Source organism: Microcaecilia unicolor, chromosome 10, assembly GCF_901765095.1.
Source record: "Microcaecilia unicolor chromosome 10, aMicUni1.1, whole genome shotgun sequence".
In the NCBI taxonomy this organism is placed as follows: domain Eukaryota; kingdom Metazoa; phylum Chordata; class Amphibia; order Gymnophiona; family Siphonopidae; genus Microcaecilia; species Microcaecilia unicolor.
In genome coordinates, this window is record NC_044040.1 from 140,973,696 (window position 1) to 141,000,697 (window position 27,002).

A 27,002-nucleotide genomic window follows, 5' to 3' on the forward strand; every position below is an offset into this window, starting at 1 on the left:
TTTTTTAATGGGACAGGAAAAGGGCATGCAGTAAAACTGAAACCATCATGCACCTAAAACTGGCCTGAGCCCTTAACGCCACCCATTGATTTAGCGGTTAGGGCTCATGCGCTACATGTGTGGTGACCAGTCAGCACTTGCCAACTGCCAATTACCGCCATAAAGGCTATGTATGGGTGGAAATAAATAAATCATCCAGGCGTTATGAGTGCGCGGCAAATCTGAAATTACTGCCAGGATGCATGGTAGCCTGGTGGTAGTCTCATTTTGAAGCGTGCTGCACGCGCATAGAGCCTAATGTGCCTTTTACTAATGTGCGCTAGCATTTTTAGAGCATGCTAAAAATTTCCATGCACTTACCGTGTAGACACCTATAGGAATATTATGGATATCTACAAGATTAGTGCATGCTAAAACTTAGAGGGGCATAATCGAAACGGACGCCCAAGTTTTGCTGAGGACGTCCTCGCAAAACATCCCGGTGGAGGGACGGGGAAACCTGTATTATCGAAACAAGATGGACGTCCATCTTTCGTTTCGATAATACGATCGGGGACACCCAAATCTTGACATTTAGGTCGTCCTTATAGTTGGTTGTCCCTAGACTTGGTCGTTTCTGATTTTCGGTGATAATGGAAACCAAGGACGCCCATCTCAGAAATGACCAAATTGGTCATGGGAGGAGCCAGCATTCATAGTGCACTGGTCCCCCTGAAATGTCAGGACACCAACCGGGCACTCTAGGGGGCACTGCAGTGGACTTCAGAAATTGCTCCCAGGTACATACAGTAGCTCCCTTACCTTGTGTGCTGAGCCCCCCAACCCCCCCCCCCCAAAAAAAAAAATCCACTCCCCACAACTGTACACCACTACCATAGCCCTTACGGGTGAAGGGGGCACCTAGATGTGGTTACAGTGGGTTTGTGGTGGATTTTAGAGGGCTCACATTTACCACCACAAGTGTAACAGGTGTGGGGGGAGGATCGGTCTGGGTCCGCCTGCCTGAAGTGCACTGCACCCACTAAAACTGCTCTAAGGACCTGCATACTGCTGTGATGAACCTAAGTAAGACATTTGAGGCTGGCATAGAGGCTGGCACAAAATATTTTTAAAGATGTGGGTGGGAGGGGGTTAGTGACCACTGGAGGAGTAAGAGGAAGTGATCCCCGATTCTCTCCGGTGGTCATCTGGTCAGTTCGGGCACCTTTTTGTGGCTTGGTCATAAGAAAAACAGGACCAGGTAAAGTCGGCCAAGTGCTCGTCATTGATGCCCTTTTTTTCCATTATGGGTCGGATACACCCATGTGTTAGGCACGCCCGTTCTGCCTTCGCTACGCCTCCAACATGCCCCAGTGAACTTTGGTCATCCCCGCGACGGAAAGCAGTTGGGATTTGGGCGACCCTGTAAGAAGGATGCCCATCTTCTGAATGGTGTCGAAATATGTGCGTCCTTCTCTTTAAAAAATGAGTCTGTTAGCATGCGCTAAAAGTGCTAACACGTCTCTAGTGCGGCTTAGTAAACAGGGCCCTAAATATTTTAAATATTTAAAAGGAGAAAAGATCAGTGAAGAATATTATAGCCTAATGCTTCAAAAAGAAGAAAGTTTTGAAAGCCTACAAGAGTCTGATGATCCAAAAAAACACCCATATTGCCCATGTGAAAAAGTAACTGCCCCCTTAGTTTCTTAATCAGTTGACCAAATTTAATCAATAATTAGATTCAGCTGATTGAGCACAGCCAGCCTGTTGAATCTAAACCTCACTATATATTTTGGGTCTGAGACCTTACCACCAGCCATTGACCTAGCAGTAAGGTCTCACTCGATAACCAGGCGGTAATGGTCTATGTGTGTAAAATGCTGATTACCATCCGATACTGCCCGCACACAAGAAAATAAAAATATTTTCCGGTGTGCGTAGTTGACGCATGTCTAAAATGAAATTACCGCAAGGGCCAAGAGGTAGCCAGGTGGTAACTTAAAACTGACGTGCATTGAGCACGTGTAGGCGCCTACGCGGCTTAGTAAAAGGGCCCCATAATGTTCAAGAAACCTGTAAACTGATGTCTGCTCATATAAGCACATAAGCACTGCCACGCTGGGAAAAGACCAAAGGTCCATCAAGCCCAGCACTCTGTCTCCGACAGCGGCCAATCCAGGCCCCAAAAACCTGGCAAAAAACCCAAAAGTTAATAACGATCAATGGACTTTTCCTTCAGAAATCTGTCCAGACCCCCTTTAAACTCAGCAAGGCCAGCTGCCATCACTACTTTCTCTGGCAATGAGTTCCAGAATCTAACTATGCGCTGAGTAAAGAAACACTTTCTCAGATTTGTTTTAACTTACCACATTCTAATTTCATCTTGTATCCCCTGGTTCTATTATTGTTAGAAAGCGTAAACAAACACTTTACATCTGTCCACTCTATCCCACTCATTATTTTGTAAACCTTTATCATTTCACCTCTCAGCCGCCTTCTCTCCAGGCTAAAGAGTCCTAGCCATCTTAACCTCTCCTCATAGGGTAGTCGTCCCATCACTTTTATCATTTTTGTCGCCCTTCTCTGCACCTTCTCCAATTCCTTTATATCTTTTTTGAGATGAGGCTCTGTTTGATAAAATCTCCCATTGGATGTTATTGAATGATTTAAAGATTAATCCCAGCAAAATGAATATCTTGTGGGTGGGAGGTAGAGATATGGTTATGCCAAATGTGCCCATAAAATTGCAAGATGCTAAAATTTTGCTGCAAACCAGCATTAAAATATTGGGTGTAATATTGGATTCTTCTTTAAGTATAGAATTACATATAAATTAGATTATTTGGAAATCTTTTTATAAACTTAAGATCCTATGGAGAATTAAGCCCTTCTTAGAGCCTTCACATTTATGAACGATCATACAAGCTACAATTATTAGCCAAATAATCTATTGTACTATTGTCTTGCTGGGTTTACCTAATTTGGCAGTCCACTGTTTACAGTATGTACAAAATGCAGCAGCTAAATTGATATTTAGAGGCAGATTGTCTGATCATGTAACACTGCTTCTGATTGCCCTGCATTGGTTCCCAGTCCATGCAAGGATACATTTTAAGCTACTTATTAGTTTTAAAAATTTTATATGGTTTACTGCCAGACTCTCTCTCTCTCTCTCTCTCTCTCTCTCTCTCTCTCTCTCTCTCTCAAGAGGTATTGCTCTACTCTGCCTCCAGGTCCTTACGATCAGCTCAAGAGATAAGATTAAGAGTGACTTCCACATCAATTTGTTGTATGACACTAAAGAGGAGTAGAACTATAAGCGGCAAGGGTCCAGAATTATGGAACAGTTTGCCCAAAGAAATCAGGAGTATTCCTTCTTACTTAATCTTCAGAAAGGCTCTTAAGGCTTATCTGTTTTCTTTATATTTGAATGATTCATAAGTCTGAAGTACTTTGCTAGTTTTTAATTTGATTTTTTTTCTGCTTTTGTAATTTTTGTTATTTATTTGATTTATTGTAATTCAGTGGTATTTTTTTCCATTTTTATTTCTTTTGTAATCCGTCTTGAGCCCTTCCCGGTTAAAGCGGACTAGAAAAGTCTGTATTAGATTAGATTAGATTAATGATATATGACCTCCAAGTCTTGTACGACTATCATGGCCTGTGTATTAATTGCTGCAATCTTTATGCCCTTTGGTGGTTCATCCATAAGTAGCACAAACACCTCAATATTTTACATTTAATATTAACCTACTTTTATGCAACCAACTCATAAGTGCTTCAAAGGCAGTATTCAGCTGAACAATAGAAAAGGCTCCCCTACCTCCCAAAGAAACCACTCACATGTCATCTGCATACAAAAAAAAAATCACTAACTCCCTGCAGCTGTATAAAATTATCTTAAAAATCACCAGGGACAACAGCCTGAGGTTCCCCACACTGTAAATGTTTTATTGTTTATACCTCCCCTTTCATAGACACCAAAACACTTCTTCAAAAAAGCCCCTGATCATTTCAATGCAGCATCTGTGAACCCTGGCTCTTGACATTTATTCAGTAGGATAGAACAGGGCTTCCCAAACCAGCACTGAATATCCAAGTCTAAATTCCCGCAGCTGAATATTGACCCCCCCCCCCCCCTGATTTCATTTGTATATATTTTTATGTGTTTAATCATACTGATGTGCAATAAAGCATTATATAAAAAAAGAAAAATATCAGTGAAGATATTAAGAAAAACAAACAACGCAAAAAGCCGTGCTAGCGGCTGCCACGCGGCAGTGCCCACACAGCCCATTCACTAGAGACACTCATATGTTCCTATGGGTGTCTCTAGCCTTAGTGCTTGCTAATTTTTAGTGTGCGCTAAAAATGCTAGGGCACCTTAGTAAACAAGTGCCCTTAGACAGGTATCTCAATTGAAAACTAACGCTTAAATCTCTTGCTTCTTGTTTCATCTCCACAAGGCTTTAATGTCTCTCGAGTAGTTTTTGTGACATCTGGCTAAACCCTTTTGTGTATATTTGTAATTTATTCTTTAAAAACTAAAATATATTGAGGTTCCAGGATTATTTTAAATGTTAATTCATTTTTATAGCTTTATCCACCGTCATGATGAGGCCTTCTCCACAGAACCCCTAAAAAACACTGGACGGGGACCTCCTCTTGGATTTTACCATGTGCAGAATGTGAGTATTTTCTGAGTGAGATTTCAACCTAAGCATTGAGTTCATGGTTCCTGTTTACACTTTTCACTCTTTTCTACCTGTTTACAGGATAAGAGCATTTTGTAGTACTCTATAAACCACCAGTTACTAATTGAATTTTCTATTTTTGAGTATTTTCATTTTATAGTATCCATTAATATTACTGGAGAGATAAGACATAGAATTCCACTCATACAGGAACATAAGAATAGCCATACTAGGTCAAACCAAAGATTTTCCATTCATACAAGAACTTAAGAATAGCCATACTGGGTCAGACCAATGGTCCATCTAGCCCAGTATCCTGTTTCCAGCAATGGCCAATCCAGGTCACAAATACCTGGCAGAAACCCAATTCATAGCAACATTCCATGCCACCAATCTGAGGGAAGCAGTGGCTTCCCTCAATCCATCTCAATAACAGACTATGAACATTTCCTCCAGAAACTTGTCCATACCTTTTTTAAACCCAGATATGCCTACAGCTGTTGCCACATCCTCCGGCAATGAGTTCCACAGCTTAACTATTCTTTGAGTGAAAAATATTTCCTCCTAATTGTTTTTAAAGTATTTCCATGTAATTTCATTGAGTGTCTCCTGGTCTTTATACTTTTTAAAAGAGTGAAAAATCGATTTCAGCATACTGTCTACATTGACACCTTGATCTTTTTCTTGAATGCTGACTCCTAAAGTAGACCCTAACATCAGGTAACTGTTCTTAAATGGGTCTCAAAATGCCATTATTGAAGACTTTGACAGGATTAGAAATCATTTACTGAAAGAACTAGACTGTTGTTGCGTCTTTGAACCTAAAACATGGTAGTGCCCATGTCCCATAAAACCCAGAGTCCTGAGGCAAGGTACCCAATACAGGTGAGCATATTATTCATTTTTCATTTTGTGTAGACAGTATGCCATAATCTTCTGCCCTGTGTGTGGTGGTGGCAAAAAAAAGCAAATAGGATGCTAGGAATTATAAGGAATGGTAAATAAGACCAAGAATACTATAATGTCGCTCCATGGTGTGACCTCACCTTGAGTATTATGTTCAATTCTGGTTGCTGTATCTCAAAAAAGATATAGCGATATTAGAAAAGGTTCAAAGAAGAGCAACCAAAATGATAAGGGGATGGAATACTTCCCATATAAGGAAAGGCTAAAAAGGTCAGGACTCTTCAGCTTGGAACAGAGATGACAGAGGAGAGATATGATTGAGGTCTATAAAATCCTGAGTGGTGTAGAACAAGAAGTGAATCAATTTTTTACTCTTTCAAAATGAACAAAGAGTAGGGGACACTCAATGAAATTACATGGAAATACTTTTAAAACAAATAGGAGGAAATAGTTAAGATGTGGAACTCATTGCTGGAGGATGTAGAACTCATTGCTGGAGGATGTGGTAATAGCATTTAGCATATCTAGGTTTAAAAAAGGGTTGGACAAGTTCCTGGAGAAAAAGCCAATAGTCTACTACTGAGATAGACTTGGAGAAGCCACTTCTTGCTCTGGGATTGTAGCATGGAATGTTGTTAGTAATTGGGTTTCTGCCAGGTATTTGTGACCTGGATTGGCCACTGTTGGAAACAGAATACTGGGCTAGATGGACCATTGGTCTGACCCAGTATGGCTGTTCTTATGTAAGTTTCATTTTTAGTGGCTACTATGGTGGCAATTCTGTAAGTGAGTGCCTTCTTGTAGGCACCCTGATGCCGTGCAGGGGTAGGGGTCTATTCTGTAACAGCATCTGGGCATTCCGATTCTATTGTAGAATACTAGCATAATGTGGCATCAGCATGTAGTTACACCAACTTCAGAGCAATTTAACTGAGTATGCCTAAATGCAACAAGGCCACAAGTAACTTGCAATGTTCTATTAAGTTGCACGAAACTTGGAGACATACCCAAGTCCCATTCATGCTCCACACATATGTATGCCCCCCCTCTTAAATTTGCACACTATCAGCTCTTTTTACTAAGTTGCAGTAAGCGCTACCACAGCTTAAAAAGGCTTACCACAGGACGAACTGAGGCATCCTGCGGTAAAAGCCCAACACACACGCACAAACCACACACTAATACATTTTTCTTAATTTTTCTCTGAGGTGGCATGTCTGGGGGTGGAGAGTGGGCGGTGACAGCACAAATCAGTGCAGTCATATTGTCACACATTATCTGATTAGCATGGGATTTACACATGAGCCCTTACTGCCTACAAAATAAGTGTGCGGTAAGGGCTCACGCACTAATTTTTTTTACTGACCACACACTAATGGCAATCTAATAGCACTCTAATAGCACATGGGCATTAATTTGGAAAATGGAAAACTGGCCATTCCCCAGCTACGGTAAAAGAGGCCTTAGCGTGCAAGAAAAACCCAGGTAGGGATGTGCTAAGACCACTTCGTACTGCAGCTTTGTAAAAGAGTCCCTATAGCACTTATACACACTCTTATAGAATTGCATTTAGGCTGCTTATGTGCATAATTGCTATTTTTGGGGACATATAAGTGCATAAAGGGGCAGCTAACCTCCGGCACCTAATTATAAAATTGCCCTTTATTTGCAAATAATACACACTAAAAATAAAACAAAAACATTTTTATTGTGAATTTGTGGAGCGGCAAAGGTTCATTTTTAAACAAAGTAAAAGAAACAAATCCGTTTACTCGTCCTTTTCATTTTGTTCTAAACCTGATTATTTGATGTTCACTATGCCATTGTTAATAGACTTCTAGAAGTATATAAATGTAAAATGCATTCTTATTAGCATTTTCAATCAGTCCTATGATTTTTATTTTTTATTTTTTTATTTGTAGCATTTGTATCCCACATTTTCCCACCAATTTGCAGGCTCAATGTGGCTTACATTTGCCATAATGGCGGTTGCCATTTCTGGGTAACAGTATAACCTATGGTATTACATATGGTAACATACATGGAACATAACATACATGGAACAGTTCATGGTATGTATATATATATATATATATACCATGTGCATACATACATGATAAAGAGGAATACATTATGGCATTGCATGAAGGTTCCTGAGTGATAATTGAATTATAACATACATTAGGTCATCGACTATGGAGAGACCATATTCGATATAAGGATTGAAGTGATAGTGCTTGTTCACTAGTAGCTAAGAGGTTAATCAGTCAGGTATGATTAAATAAGATTTCAGTAGTATCTGGTTCGTTTATAGTCTTATTATGTCATATTTAAGATGGTTGTTTGTGGTATGCCTTTTTGAAGAGGTCTGTTTTCTGTAGTCTTTGGAAGATAGTTAGGTCTTGCATTGTTTTTATGGCCTTCAGTAGTGCGTTCCATAGCTGGGTACATATGTATGAGAAACTGGTCGCATGTGTGGATTTATACTTTAGCCCTTTGCAGTTAGGGTAGTGGAGATTGAGGAATGTATGTGCTGATCTTTTTGCGTTCCTAGTAGGCAAGTCTAAAAGGTCTGACATGTAGGTTGGGGCTTCCCCGTGAACGATTTTGTGGACCAGGGTGCAAACTTTAAACGCAATTCGTTCTTTTAACGGGAGCCAGTGTAGTTTTTCTCTTAGGGGTTTGGCACTTTCATATTTAGCTTTCCCTTATATGAGTCTGGCTGCTGTATTTTGAGCGGTTTGAAGTTTCTTAATGATTTGTTCTTTGCATCCGGCATAGATGGCATTGCAGTAGTCTAGGTGGCTTAGCACCATGGATTGTACTAGGCTGCGGAATACTTCCCTTGGGAAGAAAGGTTTGATCCCTTTAAGTTTCCACATTGAGTAGAACATTTTCTTTGCTGTGTTTTTCGCATGTTCTTCGAGTGTGAGATTTCGGTCAATTGTGACTCCCAGAAGTTTCAAGCTGTCTGAGACCCGAAGGGTGTAGTCTGGAGTATTTATGGTATTGGGTTTGTTTGTATTGTATTGTGAGGATAGGATGAGACATTGTGTTTTTTCTGTGTTTAGCTTTAGTTGGAATGCGTCTGCCCATGAGTTCATTATTTTGAGGCTTTGTGTGATTTAGTTTGTGATTTCAGTTATATCTTGTTTGAACGGGATGTATATCGTGACATCGTCTGCATAGATGTATGGGTTGAGTCCTTGGTTGGAGAGCGATTTGGCTAATGGCGTCATCATTAAGTTGAAAAGAGTTGGTGAGAGCGGTGATCCTTGTGGAACTCCGCATTCAGGTTTCCACGGGTTTGACGTTTTTGAGTTTGATGTCACTTGGTAGGTTCTTGCTGTTAGGAAGCCTTCGAACCATTTAAGTACGTTTCCTCCAATCCCGAAGTAATCCAGGATGTTCGAGAGTATTTGGTGGCTGACCATGTCGAACGCGCTGGACATGTCAAATTGTAGGAGAAGTACATTGTTTCCAGTTGCAATTATTTGTTTAAATTTGGTTATGAGGGTGGTTAGAACTGTTTCAGTGCTATGGTTGGATCGGAATCCTGACTGTGATTTATGTAGTATATTGAATTTGTTTTGGTAGTTGGTAAGTTGTTTGGTTACCATACTTTCCATTAGTTTAACTACCAGGGGGATTGATGCTACTGGTCTATAGTTGGTTGTATCGTTTAATTTTTTCTTTAAGTGTTTGGGTATAGGGGTAAGAAGTATATTTCCTTTGTCCTTGGGGAACAATCCTTGTTGCAACATGTAGTTCATGTGTGATGTAAGGTCTGTTATGAAGCATTGGGGGGCGAGCCTTATTAGGTTGCTGGGACAAATATCCAGTTTGGAGTGGGTTTTGCAGAATTTGTTGATTGCTTGGGTGATGGTTTCTTCGGTTAGTAGATCGAAGTTAGTCCAGGTTCGATCTGCTGGGTATTCACCGGGTGTTGGGTCCAAGCATTCCATGAATTTTTCGTGATCAGTGGTGTTAAGTGGTAACGTGGATTGTAGTTTTATAATTTTCTCATTGAAGTATTTGACAAGGTTATCTGCCGATGGGATGTCTGTGCTGGTCGTGATCACCGGTGTGGTGTCTATTAACTTGTTCACGAGTTGGTAGAGTTTATGTCCATCTTTGTAGTCTTTGATGTTCTTCCATTTTGTAGTCTTGATGTTCTTCCATTTAGTGTTGTTCATGTATTTCCATCAGGCAATTGTTTTACTTGTTCAAATGTTGCTGATCACTTGATAGTGGTAACTTTTTTTATAACAAGTTCTGTATTTTCTGTATATGCTCTCATATATCTATGTTTGTATGTGTCTAGGGACCCTTTAACCAAAGTATGGTAAGTTTTTGCACTTATCACACCTTAACTGCAAAAGTTAAGGAGTGAGAAGTGTAAAGCTCATGCAGCAGGGGTATAGCCAGTAGCCCATTTTTGGACTAGGGGAACCACCCATTCCTCTCTGCTCTCTCCCCCCCCCCCCCCCCCCCCCATTAAAAAATTTCCTTTTGCTGGTGGAGGTGCCCAAGCCCCACCAGCTAAAGAGTTCCATGGCATGAGCCTCCCCTGGTGCTTTCTTTCCAGCTGTCGACACCGGCACTCCTCATGCATACACTCGAACTGAGCACGTGAGAGGAGTGTTTGCATTGGGAGCTGGAAAGCACACCATCAATGTGCTCACACCGGGGAAGAGGTTTGAGTTGTGAAGCACTTCGGCTGGTGGAGCTTGAGCATCCTTCCAGCCAATCAGGGTACTGCAGGTTTGGGGAGCGGTGAGCCCAAAGTGGGGGGACCTAAGCCCCCAAGGCCCTCCCCATGGCTACGCCACTGCCATGCAGTAAATGGATGGGATATGCCCTGCATTTGCCACATAGACACTTACCACATGGGCACTTGCAGTACATGCACCTGCTGACCATGTGAGAGTACTCACCTACACTATCTGCCAGTTCATGTGACATGGTTAACCCAGAGCTACCTAAACTGTCATAAAAGATGAAGCTGTGATAGCAGTCAATACCCTCCACCTTTGGATCCCCACCCTACAACAGTTACTGCCCCCTCCCCCTGACCAGGACGCACTGTACTGTAACAGTCAGGGCTGCTAAGAGACAATGCCAGGCCTGGGGTAAACACCCCCGCCCCCTGATGCCACAGAGCCACCCCCTGCTTACTTGCTAGTCCTGTGTGCTGGGACATTAACTCTGCTCTGCTGAATAGATCTTTCTTTCTGTGCATCCCCTCCCTTGCTTGTGGAAACAGGAAGTACTTCACACCAGAGGTGGGACGAGTCAGGAAGAAGGACCTGTGGCCGGCAGGGCAGAGTTAACACAATAACGTGATATTCCAGTACTGTGGCACACAGGAGGAGCAGGATTCAGGAGACCAATCTCAGACATACCAGCGCCAGGCAGGCCCCCCTTGGAGGTCATACCCTGGTGAATCTTGCCCCCCCCCCCCCCCTCAGCAACCCTGCTAACAGTAATACAGCTCAGGATCATTGGCATCATTATGACACCTGGAGCCAGACAGGATAGGAGTGGAGAGGTATCACTCCCTTCTCATCGCAATATACCAGAGAACCACTAAATGAGTCCTGGGGGGGAGGGGGAGTGAAGTGGAGGGTTGGTGTCTGCTAGGGATCTAGGCTCTCATGTGGAGTGGGGATCAGAAGGGAGGAACTTGATAGGGGGGAATTAGAAGGGGATACTTGATGAGGGGAGACCAAAAAGGGGTATTAATAAGAGGTGAAAACTACCACCATGGCTTCATCTTTTTCTTACAGTTATTGACTATTGTGCTAACAGCAGTCATAACAGCTAGCACGGGATTGACCCGTATATTAGCTGTTATAGCTGATCATGTCTCCGTTCCACCTCTGTCACACCCACAATCTACTTCTGCCTGTTTTAAGCAGCTAGTGTGAGGTTTTACACACTGGTTACTTTTAACATGAGGTAGCTGTTAGTGTGTGTCCACTACTAGCTCCTTAATGCAGCTTAGTAAAAAGTCCCCTAGATTTTCTATATATTATTCAGTTATTGCAATTGTGTATTAATCTTCTTTCTTAATCTCTTATAGACTATCCAAGCAATTTTTGTGCCTTTTGTGGACTGTAAAACACTAATATTTATGTAGTGATAAAATTAGACTGGGATTTTTATAATTTCTAGAAGTGGTGGAAGTTTACATTTTTTTCCTGGTGATTATGTGGAATTTTCTTGTTCTCAGATTGCCGTGGAAGTAACAAAGTCTTTTGTTGAATACATTAAAAGTCAGCCAATTGTGTTTGAGGTGTTTGGGCATTATCAGCAGCACCCGTTTCCTCCTCTCTGCAAGGATGTTCTCAGGTAACTAAATTCTGCTATTAAAGTTGACATTTAAAATGGGTGGAAAGAAAGTTATAGACCAACTCTGACAAAGTGCTATCATTTATTCTAATTATTTATTAATTTTGCATACACCTTTTCCAGTAGTAGCTCAAGGTGTGTTACATTCACCTACACTAGGTATTTCCCTGTCTTTGGAAGGTTTACTATCTAAGGGCCCTGTTTACTAAGGTGCGTTAGTGTTTTTAGCGCGCCTACACTTAGTGTGCGTGCTAACCATGTAGGCACCTATAGGGATATTGTAGGCATGTACATGGTTAACGAAGTATATGGTTAACACACATTAAAAATGTTAATGCGCCTATAACGCTGCTTAGTAAACATGGCCCTAAGGGACACTTTTACTAAACTGTGGTAAAAAGTGGCCTTAACTTACGTGGCTCATTTCCTCACGTTAAGGCCATATGTACTGCATGGGCACAATGACCAATTTTTCTATTTTTTGAATTGATGGCCATGCATTAATTTTCCCATTAGCACATGGACCCTACTGCCACCTATTATGCCCAGAGGAGCCCCTACGACCTCCTAAATATAAAGCGGTAAGGGCTCCCCTAGGAAATGGCCGCATGCCAGTGTTTTGGCTTAGCACATGGCCATTTCCTTCTGGAAAAAAATGCCTTTTACCGGCGGTGATAAAAGGAGGCCTCAGCGTACGGCAAACCACAGGGCTCCTTTTACTGCTGTTTGATAAAAGGACCCTAAATGCATTTATAAAGACAGCCATATTTATGCACCACTTAAGTCCATAAATACACAGAATGCTGTCACCTATGTAAGTGAACATTTACCTATGCAAGTTGCAGCAGGGTAACCAAGTGTTATACCACTTATAGCACATAAATGCAAGAGGCAGAGCAGGGGCCAGGCTCTCACTTACTTGCACAAGTTAAAAAATACTGTCAGTTACATGCAATGGTATGCTGGAAAATTTTTAACAGGCTCTCTCTCCGGGCATAGTCAGCTCTGCAGCTTGGGGGGGGGGGGGGGGGGGCCCTGGGTGGACTAGGGGGGCAATGCATTTCTCTCTCTTTCTCCCCCTCCCTCCCCATGTGGGCATGCTAGACATACCTTTGCTGGCAGGGAGGCTGAGCCCCACCAGCCAAATAAATGGACCACTGCCACTCCCAGGAGATTAAGTAATAGGATAGACCCACAGCAAAGAAAGAACAGCGTTTTTTTTTTTCTCTTAAAGTTTGTTTTAGAGAAGATATATACTCAAACAGTTATAGAAGAAAAGTTTTAGGACTCTAACAGCCTCAGTCCGTCAAACAGTTTAGTAAGAAAAGATTTAGAACACAGGCAGACTCTGCTACCAATCCAAACCAGCTCTAAGAATCCCACAGGCTCAAGGTAAGTGAAGCTCAGCGTCTCCTGCCCCTATATTTGGGTTTTTAAAATTTATATATATATATTTTTTCAAACTACCCCGATGTACACTAATGGCCCCTCCTCCTCTAGCAGGCACGAGTGTCTGCTGCTAGCCTCTGTTAGTGCAAATGAAATGGCTTACTTCACTCGGTAGAGAAGAACACAGTTCCAGAGAGCACCTTTAACACAACTTCAGCACAAAGAATAGGAAATTACCAGCACAGCAATTCAATACAATTTAAAGAAAAACTTTCCAGCCCAAAATTGAAAAACTAGCAATTTTAGATTAAGTAATAGAATAGACCCACAGCAAAAGAAAGAACAGCGTTTTTTTTTCTCTCTTAAAGTTTGTTTTAGATAAAATATATACTCAAACAGTTATAGAAAAAAAGTTTTAGGACTCTGGCAGCCTCAGTCCGTCAAACAGGGAGTCCTTTTACAAAGGGGCGCTGAAAAATGGCTTGCGGTAGTGTAGGAGCGGGTTTTGGGCACACACCAATCCATTTTTTAGCGTGCCTGTAAAAAAGGCCTTTTAAAAATTTTTGCCGAAAATGAAAATTGACATGCATCCATTTTGGGTCTGAGACTTACCGCCAGCCATTGACCTAGCAGTAAAGACTCATGCGGTAACCGGGGGGTAATGACCTATGCACACCAAATGCCACTTGGCGCACGTCTGTTATGCGCATGCCAAAAATGAAATTACCGCAAAAGCCATGCGGTAGTCTTGCAGTAACTCCATTTTGGCACACGTTGGGCGCACATTGGGTGCGTGTAGACTCTTACGTAGCTTAGTAAAAGGGCCCCTAGATGCCAAATGGTCTCCCACCTTGACATCAGAAACACTATCTCCTTTTGTAAGCACAAGGTCCAAAATAGCTCCATCCTGCGTCGGTTCCCACTGCATATTTTATAAAATACACTATGTACTAGTGTATTTTATAAAATATGCAGGTACATTGCAGTTCTATTCTTGTTCCACCCAGAAAGTGCCAGGTATGAGTCTATTCCATAAAAGAATGTAGGCCTCTACTTTCCTTTATGGAATACTAACTTAACAGGGTAGATACATTTTTATGTACTTACATGCAAGCATTTATGCTATGCATAAAACTGGCATAGTGTGTGTGTCTGAATGGTGGTGTGTAAATGTTTAGGTCTTTTTACCACCTCTCCAAATCTCCATATATCAGTTACCCACGATTTGTAGAGCTAAAAGACCAAGGCTACATGCTTATGAGAAAATATTTTTATTCACTTACCAAGTATGTTGATACAATTAATATTTTCTCATGGGAGGATAAAACTACTGCATAAATATGCTGGCTTCAAAAAAGAGTTGGACAGCTTCCTGGAGGAAAAAGCCAAAGAATGTTATTGAATGGACGAGAGAATTCAGTATTTCTAGGATGGGCGGGACAAATTGCTTGTTCTTTTGGCCGCTGTCAGTGACAGGGTGCTGGGCTCGATGGACCCTTGGTCTGTCCCAGCATGGCGATGCTTATGTACTTATGTACTTATGCTGTATCTATCGCTCCAACATACTGGACTGAAACAGCTATTTTTATACAAGTGTGTTTAACAATGATTTACAAGCCTTCAGCCAGTTATCTTACTCAGGATCATCTGGTCTTCTTTCAAACCTATCTGGTTTCTCTTACCTGCTAAACCATATTCCCATGTTTGTTTATGCTTCCTCCTTTCCCAGGCCTGTTTGCCCGTAAGGATATCTTATCAGATCATAAGTTCCTGGGCCTCACGATTTATGGCCTTTGCCCTTTGACTCTACTCCAGGGAGCATAACTGTGTTTATTATCTACATCTCCCCCCTTGAAGGCCTTTAGTAAGGGCTTCACTGCTTTGAACCCTTGCTATAGTTCCATCCATTCTGGAGGGAAGCAATAGGTTCTTTTTCAAATGTATATTAGGGTTAAAGGGACCGTAGGTGTGAGTCACAGTTCATGTCAACCCCTTTACAGATACCGGGCTATGTGTAGCATGACAATGTGGTTATAGTGAAATGTAAGTTGCCCCTCTCCAACCTTCCCCAGGCCTTATGCTACTTACAATATCTTCCCATCTAAATGATCCCGGAGGAAGATAACAATGCTAGGTGAAGGAAATCATAAAAGATTTAAACATCATCATCAACAAACATCTTCAATCTGTGTTAATATGTCGTTTTTCATACAGAACATAGTGTCCTATGGGTTCTCTCTTACTTAAAGCAGTTTCACTTAAACGTTGTACTAAGCTTCTGATACAAGGTATTACACAATAGCCAAGAAGAACAAATACAGCAATAACAATTATCATTGTGGTTAAACCAGATAATATAAAAGTTCTCCATTTCCCAAAGATATTGTCCATCCACCCAGTCCAGGTGGTATCTATACCAGAATTCTCAGCAAGTTCAGGTGGCATCTAATTGAGCAGCAATACCTTTAACTGCATCTCGAGTATAATTAATGAAACGCTGTTGATTATAATAAATGTAATTAATCCAATCAACATTTTTGTTAATAGTGGACCACCAAAACAGAGGATTCAAAACCTGCAGCATTTTGGTTGCGGGCCTTGAATTCATCTGGCACCCCCCTTGGTACACCTATAGAGTCAATATAAATTCTATCATCAAAGGAACCAGGGATTTCTTGCTTCTTTCTAGAAAGAACTGGATTATCAACTGATTGGGTTACTATGGTAAGTGGAATCACTAATTAGACTAGACCACATTTGCCTTGCCAGTTGGTATGCAGCATTGAGTATAAGGTTTTGGTTCCACAATACCACTATATGTCCACCGGAGGACAAGAAAAATCAGAAAAGTCAAGGTCAATGGTAGAGGTTAAGTTAGAGTTACATAGTGAAAGGTTACCAACTGAGTAAGGATTCAGGATTTCTTTTTCTCAAGTTAGACAGATCCCAAAAATTGTCTCAGGTACTGGTGGTCTGAATACGGGGGGTGTTTTTGCTCCCTTGGGTAAGTCGGGGAACAGTAGACTGAGGGAAACAGTAGACTGGAACCCTGAATCAGTTTTAACATGCACATGGTTCCATTGTAATCATTTACAAAATTTAAGGCAAAAGGGACTGCTTGAGGCTCAGGGTGAGAAGCAGAACAAACATAACAATAAACTCCGGATAGTATATCGAATCCAATCTAGCCACACATTAGCTTCACCGAAACTAGTCTCAAGAACAAAAGTTTCCCTAAGGCTGGTTACATTGAGGAACTTAATGGGAATCTTTGCTTCTGAAATTTCAGGTAGTAAGGGATTAAGTGAACCAGTATTGGATATTTGAGGGGCACACAAAAGCGATCATCAGGATCCGTGTTGGTAGCTTCTATTCCAATACCGAAGGTGCGATTAATCCCTTCATATGCCCCTTTAAAGGTAATAAGTACTGGGTTACATTTCCCCTCTTCACAATTTGTACAGTCTACTGATTGTTGGACAAAGGTTATATTATAACGTAAGGGATTATTCCAAGCCAATTGGTATATATTTTTTTTAGGATAGTTGGGTCAAGTATACCACCATACATTAGCCCAGTTAAAACAAGGGGATGCATGATGACTCATTTCAATATAAGTACACAAATAAACATGATAGTTACAGTACCATTGTTGCCAGGCTAAAGATCCACAATTGGCTATGTCACAAACATCCAATTGTAATATGACTATCTCATCAGTTAAATTTAACTTTATTGTGGTCTTGACCGGATATCTTCCCAGAGCGTAGTACCTATCCACGTCTTGGGAATCTAAGTTATTATTGCCAAAAAAAGTCCTGGAGATTGAAGACATATGTGCTGATAGAAGTAAAAGTAAGAATAAAGGAAAGCCAATAGATGGTACACATATTAATGGTTATGCTAAACAAAAATAATACAGTTCCTTTCTAATAACAGTAATATTATGAATAATAGGAAGGTGAAGATTAATAATAAATCCTATAACAGTAGGTCCCTAATCATAAACAGAAAGAAAAATTAACAACAGATAATACAATGTGAAAACTTAACAAAAGATAATACAATGTGTTTCTAGCAGTATTAATACTAGCGCGAGCACAGCTATGCCCACAAACAGTAGTCCCCAGATAGTAAACTTAAGAGTCTGTGGATCCAGGCACTGTTGTTTCAGGGTTGGGTGCTGCATGAGGCAAGGATATCTACTACTACTACTACTATTTAGCATTTTTATAGTGTGTAGGAGACTGGTTGTCAGCTGAGTCAAAACTGTGGAACACTCGAATGGCTTTAAGGTGCACCCAAGTGTGGTCCTGTAACTTCACTGCTGTGGCTGACAGGGCATTCAGAAAGGTCCAACATAAACAGGATCCTTCCAAGTTTTATAGGTATAATGTTTCCTATAGACTAGGAGGGGCATAATCGAAAGTGGGTGCCCATCTCCGTGGGCGCCCATCTCCGTGGGCGGCCATGCGAAGGGGCAGGACAAACCGTATTTTTGAAAAAAGATGGGCGCCAATCTTTTTTTCGATAATACGGGTTGTGCGGGGCAAATGCCAAGGATTTGGGCGTTTTTGAGCTGGGCGCTATCGGTTTTCAGCAATAATGGAAATCGAAGGCACTCAGCTCAAAAACGAACAAATCCAAGGCATTGGGTCATGGGAGGGGCCAGGATTCGTAGTGCACTGGTCCCCCTGACATGCCAGGACACCAACTGGGCACCCTAGAAGGCACTTTTACAAATTAAAAAAAAACTTTTAATAGCTCCCAGGTGCATAGCACCCTTCCCTTGTGTGCTGAGCCCCCCAAATCCCCCCCCAAACCCACTGCCCACAAGTCTACACCATTATCATAGCCCTAAGGGGTGAAGGGAGGCACCTACATGTGGGTACAATGGGTTTTGGGGGGTTTTGGAGGGCTCAACATTAACCACCACAAGTGTAACAGGTGGAGGAGATGGGCCAGGGTCTGCCTGGCTGAAGTCCACTGCACCCACTAAAAACTGCTCCAGGGACCTGCATACTGCTGTGATGGAGCTGGGTATGGCATTTGAGGCTGGCATATAGGCTGGCAAACAAAGTTGTTAAAATTGTTTTTCTTTTGGTGGGAGGGGGTTAGTGACCACTGGGGGAGTCAGGGGTGGTCATCCCCAATTCCCTCCGGTGGTCATCTGGTCATTTAGGGCACTTTTTTGGGACTTGTTCGTGAAAAAAAAGGGTCCAAAAAAAGTGACCTAAATTCTTGCTAAAAACGCCCATTTTTTTGATTACCGGCCGAAGGCGCCCATCTCTGCTCGGCCGATAAACATGCCCCAGTCCCGCATTCACCACACCTCCGACACGCCCCCATAAACTTTGGCCTTTTCCGTAATGGAGTGCAGTTGCAGGCGCCCAAAATTGGCTTTCGATTATACCGATTTGGGCGCATTTGCAAGATGGGCGCCCATCTCCCGATTTGGGTCGAAATATGGGCGCCCATCACTTTCAAAAATAAGCCTGTAGGTCTCCTATTTTCAATGCTTTGGGGTCTTCTGTACCACTTTACCCCCTTCTGTCTGGCAGTTCCTGTGAAATGCAAGACAGAAATGTGATTAGAAAGTTATAGTGCATAGGGATTATGTCGTGGGGAGGCTCACACAGGCAGGCATCATGTTGCATCTAGAAGACTTCCATTTAGAGGGCCACATGATGTCCAGCAAGGTAAATAGTCCATATAATAGTTGTCCAATTCATGAAGAACATGTCATTAACTTAAGGGTGTTCTCAGATTTCATATATGTAGGATATAATAAAAATCAATGGCCATACTGGTCTGACTAAAAAAGGATGTCAGAAATCATATACATGTCCCTGTACAAACATTTCTACGTAGCTTCAGTTTACACATGCATATTTTCGGATCTCATTTTCAAATAGACTTCCTCATTTGTTTAAACATTTCTGTAGTTGTATACATAAAATTTCCAAAATTGAATGGGAGAATGCTTATAAGTTCTGCGCAAGTGTATTCCATAAAATTCAAGACCTAATTTTTTAATCTTTATCACTGGGCTATTACAAACAAACTTCTTAAAAGCATTAGATAGGCACACTTCATTTAGGGAAAAAAAACAAATTAGGGAGAAAAAAAATGAAAGTTACATCAGTATCCAATTATTAACAGTGGAAATTAGGGGAAAAAAGTTCTATATTTGTAGTAAGAAAACTAATTCATAGCTGGCAGAACAAAGAAGATTAGGGCATCAAGTAGTGAGGAGCACAGGATTTCCATTTATACTAAACAAAGATTATTTACATTTCCTGTGGGGCAATTTCTTTGAAATCTCAGGTATTTGAGGTACAGTGATACAGATATATAAATATTTATCATAAAAGTGGTAAACTAAACAGAGTAAGTACTTTAGCCGACAAACGTTTCCTTGCACAAATCACAGCAAGACAAAAAGTTCGGCAGGACTGCATTAAATCCTGTGTTGATGAATCTAATACAAGCAGGAACCTTCACAGTTAATGTGAAATTTGGAATGCAATGCAACAAAAATCAAAGTTAAAAAAGAAAAATCCTAATGAAGCATACAAAAGCTGTATCCTTGGCACAAATTAATAACATGGTATAGCCACCCCAGAAGTAGAAAAATGTACAACAGTACTGTTTAAATGATCCATGGAGTTTCTTTATTTCTGCAGGTAATAAAGAAAGTCTCAGTGGAGTATATTACAAATAATCATATATATATATATATATATATATATATATATATATATGTACCCAATCTATGATTTATAGATAGAAAATAACCAAATCTGTTTAAAGAGACTAAACAAGCCCACATAAGTCAGTGAATGCAGAAAATAACTTGCAGAGGAAAAAAAAGAAGAAAGAAGGGAGAAAGACACTCATATAACCATTCTGAAAGTGAAGCATAATAAAACGAGCCACTATATGCTACACAAATATCAAGCTAAAAAAGAAAGAGATACCAATTTGATATGAAAAATCCTATATATTAAACGCACCTCCAACATTCTGAAGCTGACTGCATGGTTGAGGCATTCCTGCTCTCTGTATCCATCTCCTGAATTGACATCACATACTTCCGGGTTTGTCGCAAGCAGAAGTGACCAACTACACGAGGTTTCTCGACTTCAGAATGTTGGAGGTGCATTCTATTCAATAGGATTAGTCAGTTCCTTGAAGCACAGCCAGAGCTCAGCGTCCTGCACAGTAACGCTCAGACACCAGAGAGAGAGGGGAGGGGGGCCTGACACCAGAGAGAGGGGGGCCTGACACCAGAGAGTGGGGGGGAGGTATCTCTGTCACACACACACTCTCTCACACACTCTCTCTCTCACAGTCAATGTCTGTCTTTTTCTCTCTCACTCTCACACACTGTCTCTCACACACTCTGTGTCTCACACTGTATCACATTCACTCTCTATGTGTCACACAGTCACTCACACACTCTCTTGGTCTCATACACTCAGTCTCACAGAGAGTCTGTATCTCACACAGACTCTCTCTCTCTCGCACACACTGTATCTGCGTGAAACACACACTCTCTCTCTCACACTGTCTCACATACGCACTTGCACACACTCTGATTCTCACACACACTATCTCTCTCTCACAGACACACTCGCACCCAGACTCACTCTAACTCTCTCACACACACACACTCACACATTCACTCTCTCTCTCACACATAGTCACTCTCACATACACTCTCTCAAACATACACACTCCGAGGAAAACCTTGCTAGCGCCCATTTCATTTGTGTCAGAAACGGGCCTTTTTTACTAGTCCTATATAATAAAACACACCTCCAACATTCTGAAGCTGACTGCATGGCTGAGGCATTCCTGCTCTCTGTATCCATCTCCTGAATTGACATCACGTACTTCCGGGTTTGTCACAAGCAGAAGTGACCAACCACACGAGGTTTCTCGGCTTCAGAATGTTGGAGGTGCATTCTATTAAATAGGATTGGTCAGTTCATTGAAGCACAGCCAGAGCTCAGCGTCCTGCACAGTAATGCTCAGACACCAGAGAGAGAGGGAGGGGCCTGACACTAGAGGGGGGGGAGGTATCTCTGTCACACACACACTCTCTCACACACTCTCTCTCTCTCTCTCTCACAGTCAATGTCTTTCTCTCACTCTCACACACTGTCTCTCACACTGTATCACATTCACTCTCTATGTGTCACACAGTCACTCACACACTCTCTTGGTCTCATACACTCAGTCTCAGAGAGAGTCTGTGTCTCACACACACACTCTCTCTCTCTCGCACACACTGTATCTGTGTGAAACACACTCTCTCTCTAACACTGTGCCTCACATACACACAATTGCAAACACTCTCATTCTCACACACACACTCTCTCTCTCACACAGACACACTCGCACCCAGACTCACTCTCTCTCTCTCACACACACACACACACACACACACACTCACACATTCAATCTCTCTCACACACGTGGAGGGGCATAATCGAACGCGAACGCCTATCTCCATGGGCGTCTATGTCCGAAAACGGGTACGTGAAGAGGAGGGACAGACCGTATTTTCGAAAAAAATGGACGTCTTATTTTTGTTTTGAAAATACGGTTTGTACGGACCAAATGCCATGGATTTGTTCGTTTCTGAGCTGGGCGGGTTTTTTTTTTTTTTTTGCGATAATGGAAACTAAAACTGGCCAGCTCAAAAATGGCCCAATCTGAGCCATTTGGTCGTGGGAGGGGCCAGGATTCGTAGTACACTGGCCCCCCTGACATGCCAGGACACCAACTGGGCACCCTAGAGGTCAGTGCGGTGGACTTCAGAAACAGCTCCCACATGCATAGCTCCCTTACCACGGGTGCTGAGCCCCCAACCCCCTCCCCCAAAACCCACTACCCACAAATGTACAACACTACCATAGCTCTTAGGGGTAAAGGGGGTACAGTGGGTTTTGGAGGCCTCCCATTTACCAGCACAAGTGTTACAGGTAGGGGGGATGGGCCTGGGTCTGCCTGCCTGAAGTGCACTGCGGTACCCACTAAAAGTGCTCCAGGGACCTGCTTACACGCAGGCCTCTAGGACTTGTTGCTGCTGTAGAACCTTGGCACACCAGTTGACACCTGAAGACTAATGTCTCAGAAAACGTCCTTTATTGGAATAAGCACGTTTACTCACAGTTAACTGCAGATCAGAGGTTCTGCCCCACTGGCAAAGAGTCTCCCTGGTACTGAGATTAGCAGTAGGTCAGAGCTGGCAGAATACTGTACAATGCCCACTTTCAGTAACGTGGGTAACACATGAAAGGGAGCTAAAACTGGCTTACAAAAATGGCCACTACCTCATGGACTACCGGAAACAAAACAGGGCGTACTCTGACCCAGTAAGCAGAGGGAAAAAGCACCATGGGAGTAGAGCCTACCAACTACCAACATCGTGAGCATTTAACACAAGCTAGTGGAATCACGGAGCCCAATACCCTACACCCACCACAATGCATTGCTGATGTGACTTTGCAGTGCGCATAACAGAAAAGGTGTCACACTCACCCGAGACCCACATCAGAAGCAGGGAAAGGCTGTCAGAGGATAGAACACATTCTGCTGTCATGGAGGTGGGTACGGCATTTGAGGCAGGCATACAGGCTGGGAAAAAAGTTTGTAAAGTGGGTTTTTTTTGGTGGGAGGGGGTTAGTGACCACTGGGGGAGTCAGGGGAGGTGATCCCCGATTCCCTCTGGTGGTCATCTGGTCAGTTGGGGCACTTTTTTGGGACTTGGACCTGAAAAAAAGGGTCCAAATAAAGCGGACCAAATTCTCGTCAAAAACGCCCTTCTTGTTTCGATTATCAGCTACTAAAGACGCCCATCTCTCCTCGGCCGATAACCATGCCCCAGTCCCGCCTTCACCACGCCTCCGACATGCCCCCATCCACTTTGTTCATTCCTGCGACGGAGTGCAGTTGAAGACAACCAAAATCGGCTTTCGATTATACCGATTTGTTCGCCCACGGGAGAAAGACGCCCATCTCCCGATTTGGGTTGAAATATGGGCGTCTTTCTCTTTCAAAAATAAGTTGGACAGTGACTCTCACTTTCAAAAATAAGCTGGACAGTGACTCTCACATACACTCTCTCAAACATACACACTCCGAGGAAAACCTTGCTAGCGCCCGTTTCATTTGTGTCAGAAACAGGCCTTTTTTACTAGTATGTAAATAAAAAACGGTGGCAATAAAGAATAAGGAAATGCCTAAAAACTAACATATGGGAAAAAGAGGCAGTAAGCGCAGCTCATGATTAAAACATAATTATAGTGGTAGCTAACAGAATCTAAACTAAGAGAATAATAAGCTAAAATAGCGGGCATAACACTTAAATAAAACAGGAATGCATACACTTAAAAGGCATGTTAAAATATAACTTATAAAGTGATACGACTACAGTGAACTAAAAGCAAAACCCTGTTCTAAGCTACATTAATGATAAACCGCTCTGCACAACAGTGGGGTATGCTCCACTATCGATCAGCACATAGCTGAAAGAATAAGAAAGAATAGGTTACCATACCTTGTATTTGAAACTTCGGTATAAGACGCCAACAAATGCAATGTTACCACGTGCAAAAAAATGGCAATTTATAAATCCCAGGATTGAACAATGACATAACGCCTAATGCATATGTAAGCTAAAGTGTCATAATATTAAGTATGTATGAGATTAAAGGATAAGGTGGAAATCTAAGATGCTAAGAAGGTGGATATGCACCAGTGCTGAAGAAGGTGGATATGTACCAATGCTAAATTTAAAAATACAAAAATACAAAACTAGTAAGAAACAAGCTGTGTAGTGACATGAAATGTGAAAAATGAGAATGAAGCTTAAACTACCCCCCCCCCCCCCCCCCATTTACTAAGCCATGAGCCATGTTAGTTGCTGCTGTGCGCTAATGCTAACACAGCCCATTCACGTTGAATGGGCTGTGTCGGCATTGCTGCATGGCAGCTGTTAGCTATATGGATGCTACTGCATAAAGGCATATATGATGATTAAAAAGATAATGAAAAAGGCAGACCACATATATCAAAAGGGAATGAAATGATAATATCTATATGAAGACACTAGCTTAGTTTGCACTCCTACCCAAGCCAAGATGTTCTAGCACCTTTCTGACCTCATTTGCAACTCTCTTTATTATTATTATTATTTGTTACATTTGTATCCAAGTAACAAAGGAAATGGGAAAAACACCGCTTGACTTATAAATATGCAGAATAAAATAGCGGGTTAGATCAAGCAAATTGCATGCTGGTGAAGAAAAATAGCGGAAGGGGGGAAGAAGGACTTCAGACTGGTGACATTTAACCAAATTAATGGAATTACTCATGCATATATATCCCATATGCACGGTCACCGTACTTCGATCACTGGTCCTCAACCAACCACCTCCATACGTTCCCAGCGTAGTTGACGGCAGGACAGGCAAGCCGATTTTGTTGCCTGCTATCTGAGCAGGATTCCACATTAGGGCGTCCTTCCCCTGATGAAGCCTTTACCAGCAAAACGGACCATTGGGGAGGCCTAAGTCTAACGCTGCTATAAGATAAGTTGTTTCCTTTGCTCTCTACGTCCTGAGGAGGTGTATATGTGACACGTTTTGCATACAAATTGTTATAAAAATAGATATTGTTGAACATCTAGGGAGGTGGTTGGTTGAGGACCAGTGATCGAAGTACAGTGACCGTGCATATGGGATATATATGCATGAGTAATTCCATTAATTTGGTTAAATGTCACCAGTCTGAGGTCCTTCTTCCCCCCTTCCGCTATTTTTCTTCACCAGTATGCAATTTGCTTGATCTAACCCGCTATTTTGTTGCTGCATATTTACATTTGTATCCCACATTTTCCCACCTTTTGAAGGCTCAATGTGGCTTACATATAACCGTTAACGGTGTTAGCCGATTACGGTTTGAACAAATACATAGTATGAATGAATACAAAGTGATATTGTGGTATAATGAGGTGTACGTATGGTAGGAAACAGTTGGAGGGAACTTAGAGAGGGAAAGGGGGAAGAAGAGTCAGGTAATGTCCGTTGCAGTCTTTGGTTATGTTGTGTCACAAGTGACCGGAATTTTTATATTGGGTTAGTGGAGTATGCTCTTCTGAACAGGTCTGTTTTTAGTGCTTTCCGAAAATTTAGGTGGTCGAGCGTAGTTTTTACTGCTTTTGGCAATGCGTTCCATAGTTGTGCGCTTAGGTAGGAAAAGCTGGTTGCATAGGTGGATTTGTATTTGAGTCCTTTGCTGCTTGGATAGTGGAGGTTTAGATATGATCGTGCAGATTTTGTGGTGTTTCTGGCTGGCAGGTCGATGAAGTCTGTCATGTATTCCGGTGCCTCGCCGTAAATAATTTTGTGAACAGTAGTGCAGATTTTGAAAGTGATGTGTTCTTTGATTGGTAGCCAGTGCAATTTTTCTCTGAGTGGTTTGGCGCTGTCAAAACGTGTTTTCCAAATATAAGCCTGGCTGCTGTATTTTGTGCAGTCTGAAGTTTCTTTATGATTTGATCCTTGCATCCCTCATAGATTCCATTACAGTAATCTGCGTGGCTTAATACCATGGACTGTACCAGGTTACAAAATATTTCCCTCAGGAAGAATGGTTTAAAGTGCTTGAGTTTCCACACTGAGAAAAACATTTTCTTTATGGTGGATTTCACTTGGGTCTCTAGTGATAGGTTACGGTCGATTGTTACTACGAAAATTTTCAGGCTGTCTGAGACAGGGATGGACTGGTGTATCCTGGGGTGTTAATGTTTATGGGTTTGTATATATTGAGCCTGCAAAAAGGTGGGAAAATGTGAGATATAAATGCAATAAATAAATATATTGTATTGGGATGAGATGATGAGACAGTGTGTTTTTTCTGTATTGAGTTTTAGTTAGAATGCATTTGCCCATGAGTTCATGATGTTTAAGCTTAGCTTGATTTCATTGGTGATTTCCATCAGATCATGTTTGTAGGGGATGTATAATGCAACATCATCAGCGTAGATAAATGGGTTGAGGCCTTGGATGGATAAGGTCTTGGCTAGTGGAGTCATCATGAGGTTGAAAAAGAATCGGTGATAGTGGTGATCCTTGCGGTACTCCGCAGCCTGGTTTCCACGGTGAAGATATGTTTGTTTTTGATTTCACTTGATATGTTCTTGTGGTTAGAAAACCCTTAATCCAATTGAGAGTGCCACCACTGATTCTGAAGTATTCTAGGAGTCTTAGCAATATGTTATGGTTAACCATGTCGAGCGCACTTGACATGTCAAATTGGAGGAGGAGAATGCTCTTGCCTATTGCTATTTCCTGCTTGAATTTGGTTAGGAGAGTGAGTAGTACTGTTTCGGTGCTGTGTAGGGGTCGAAATCCTGATTGTGACTCATGTAGTATAGTGAATTTGTTTATGTAGTCATTAAGTTGTTTGGTCACCAGTCCTTCCATGAGTTTGACTACTAATGGGATAGAAGCTACTGGGCAGTATTTGGTAATATCATTTGTTTTATTTTCTTGGTATATTTTTGTATTGGGGTGTGCAGGATGGTGCCTTTTTCTTGAGGGTATATACCCTGTTGTAGCATGAAGTTCAAGTGGGATGTGAGATCTATTATGAAGCGTTGGGGGG

The 27,002-nt window shown here is 41.9% G+C and overlaps 1 protein-coding gene across 1 annotated transcript in view; it reads left to right on the forward strand.

The window, feature by feature from the left end:
• KIF1A (kinesin family member 1A) overlaps positions 1–27,002 on the forward strand; it is a 483,588-nt gene that overhangs the window by 286,619 nt on the left and 169,967 nt on the right. Inside the window, 2 exon segments of the mRNA XM_030216849.1 lie at positions 4,577–4,667; positions 11,815–11,933. Of these exon segments, the coding sequence (XP_030072709.1) occupies positions 4,577–4,667; positions 11,815–11,933 (210 nt within the window).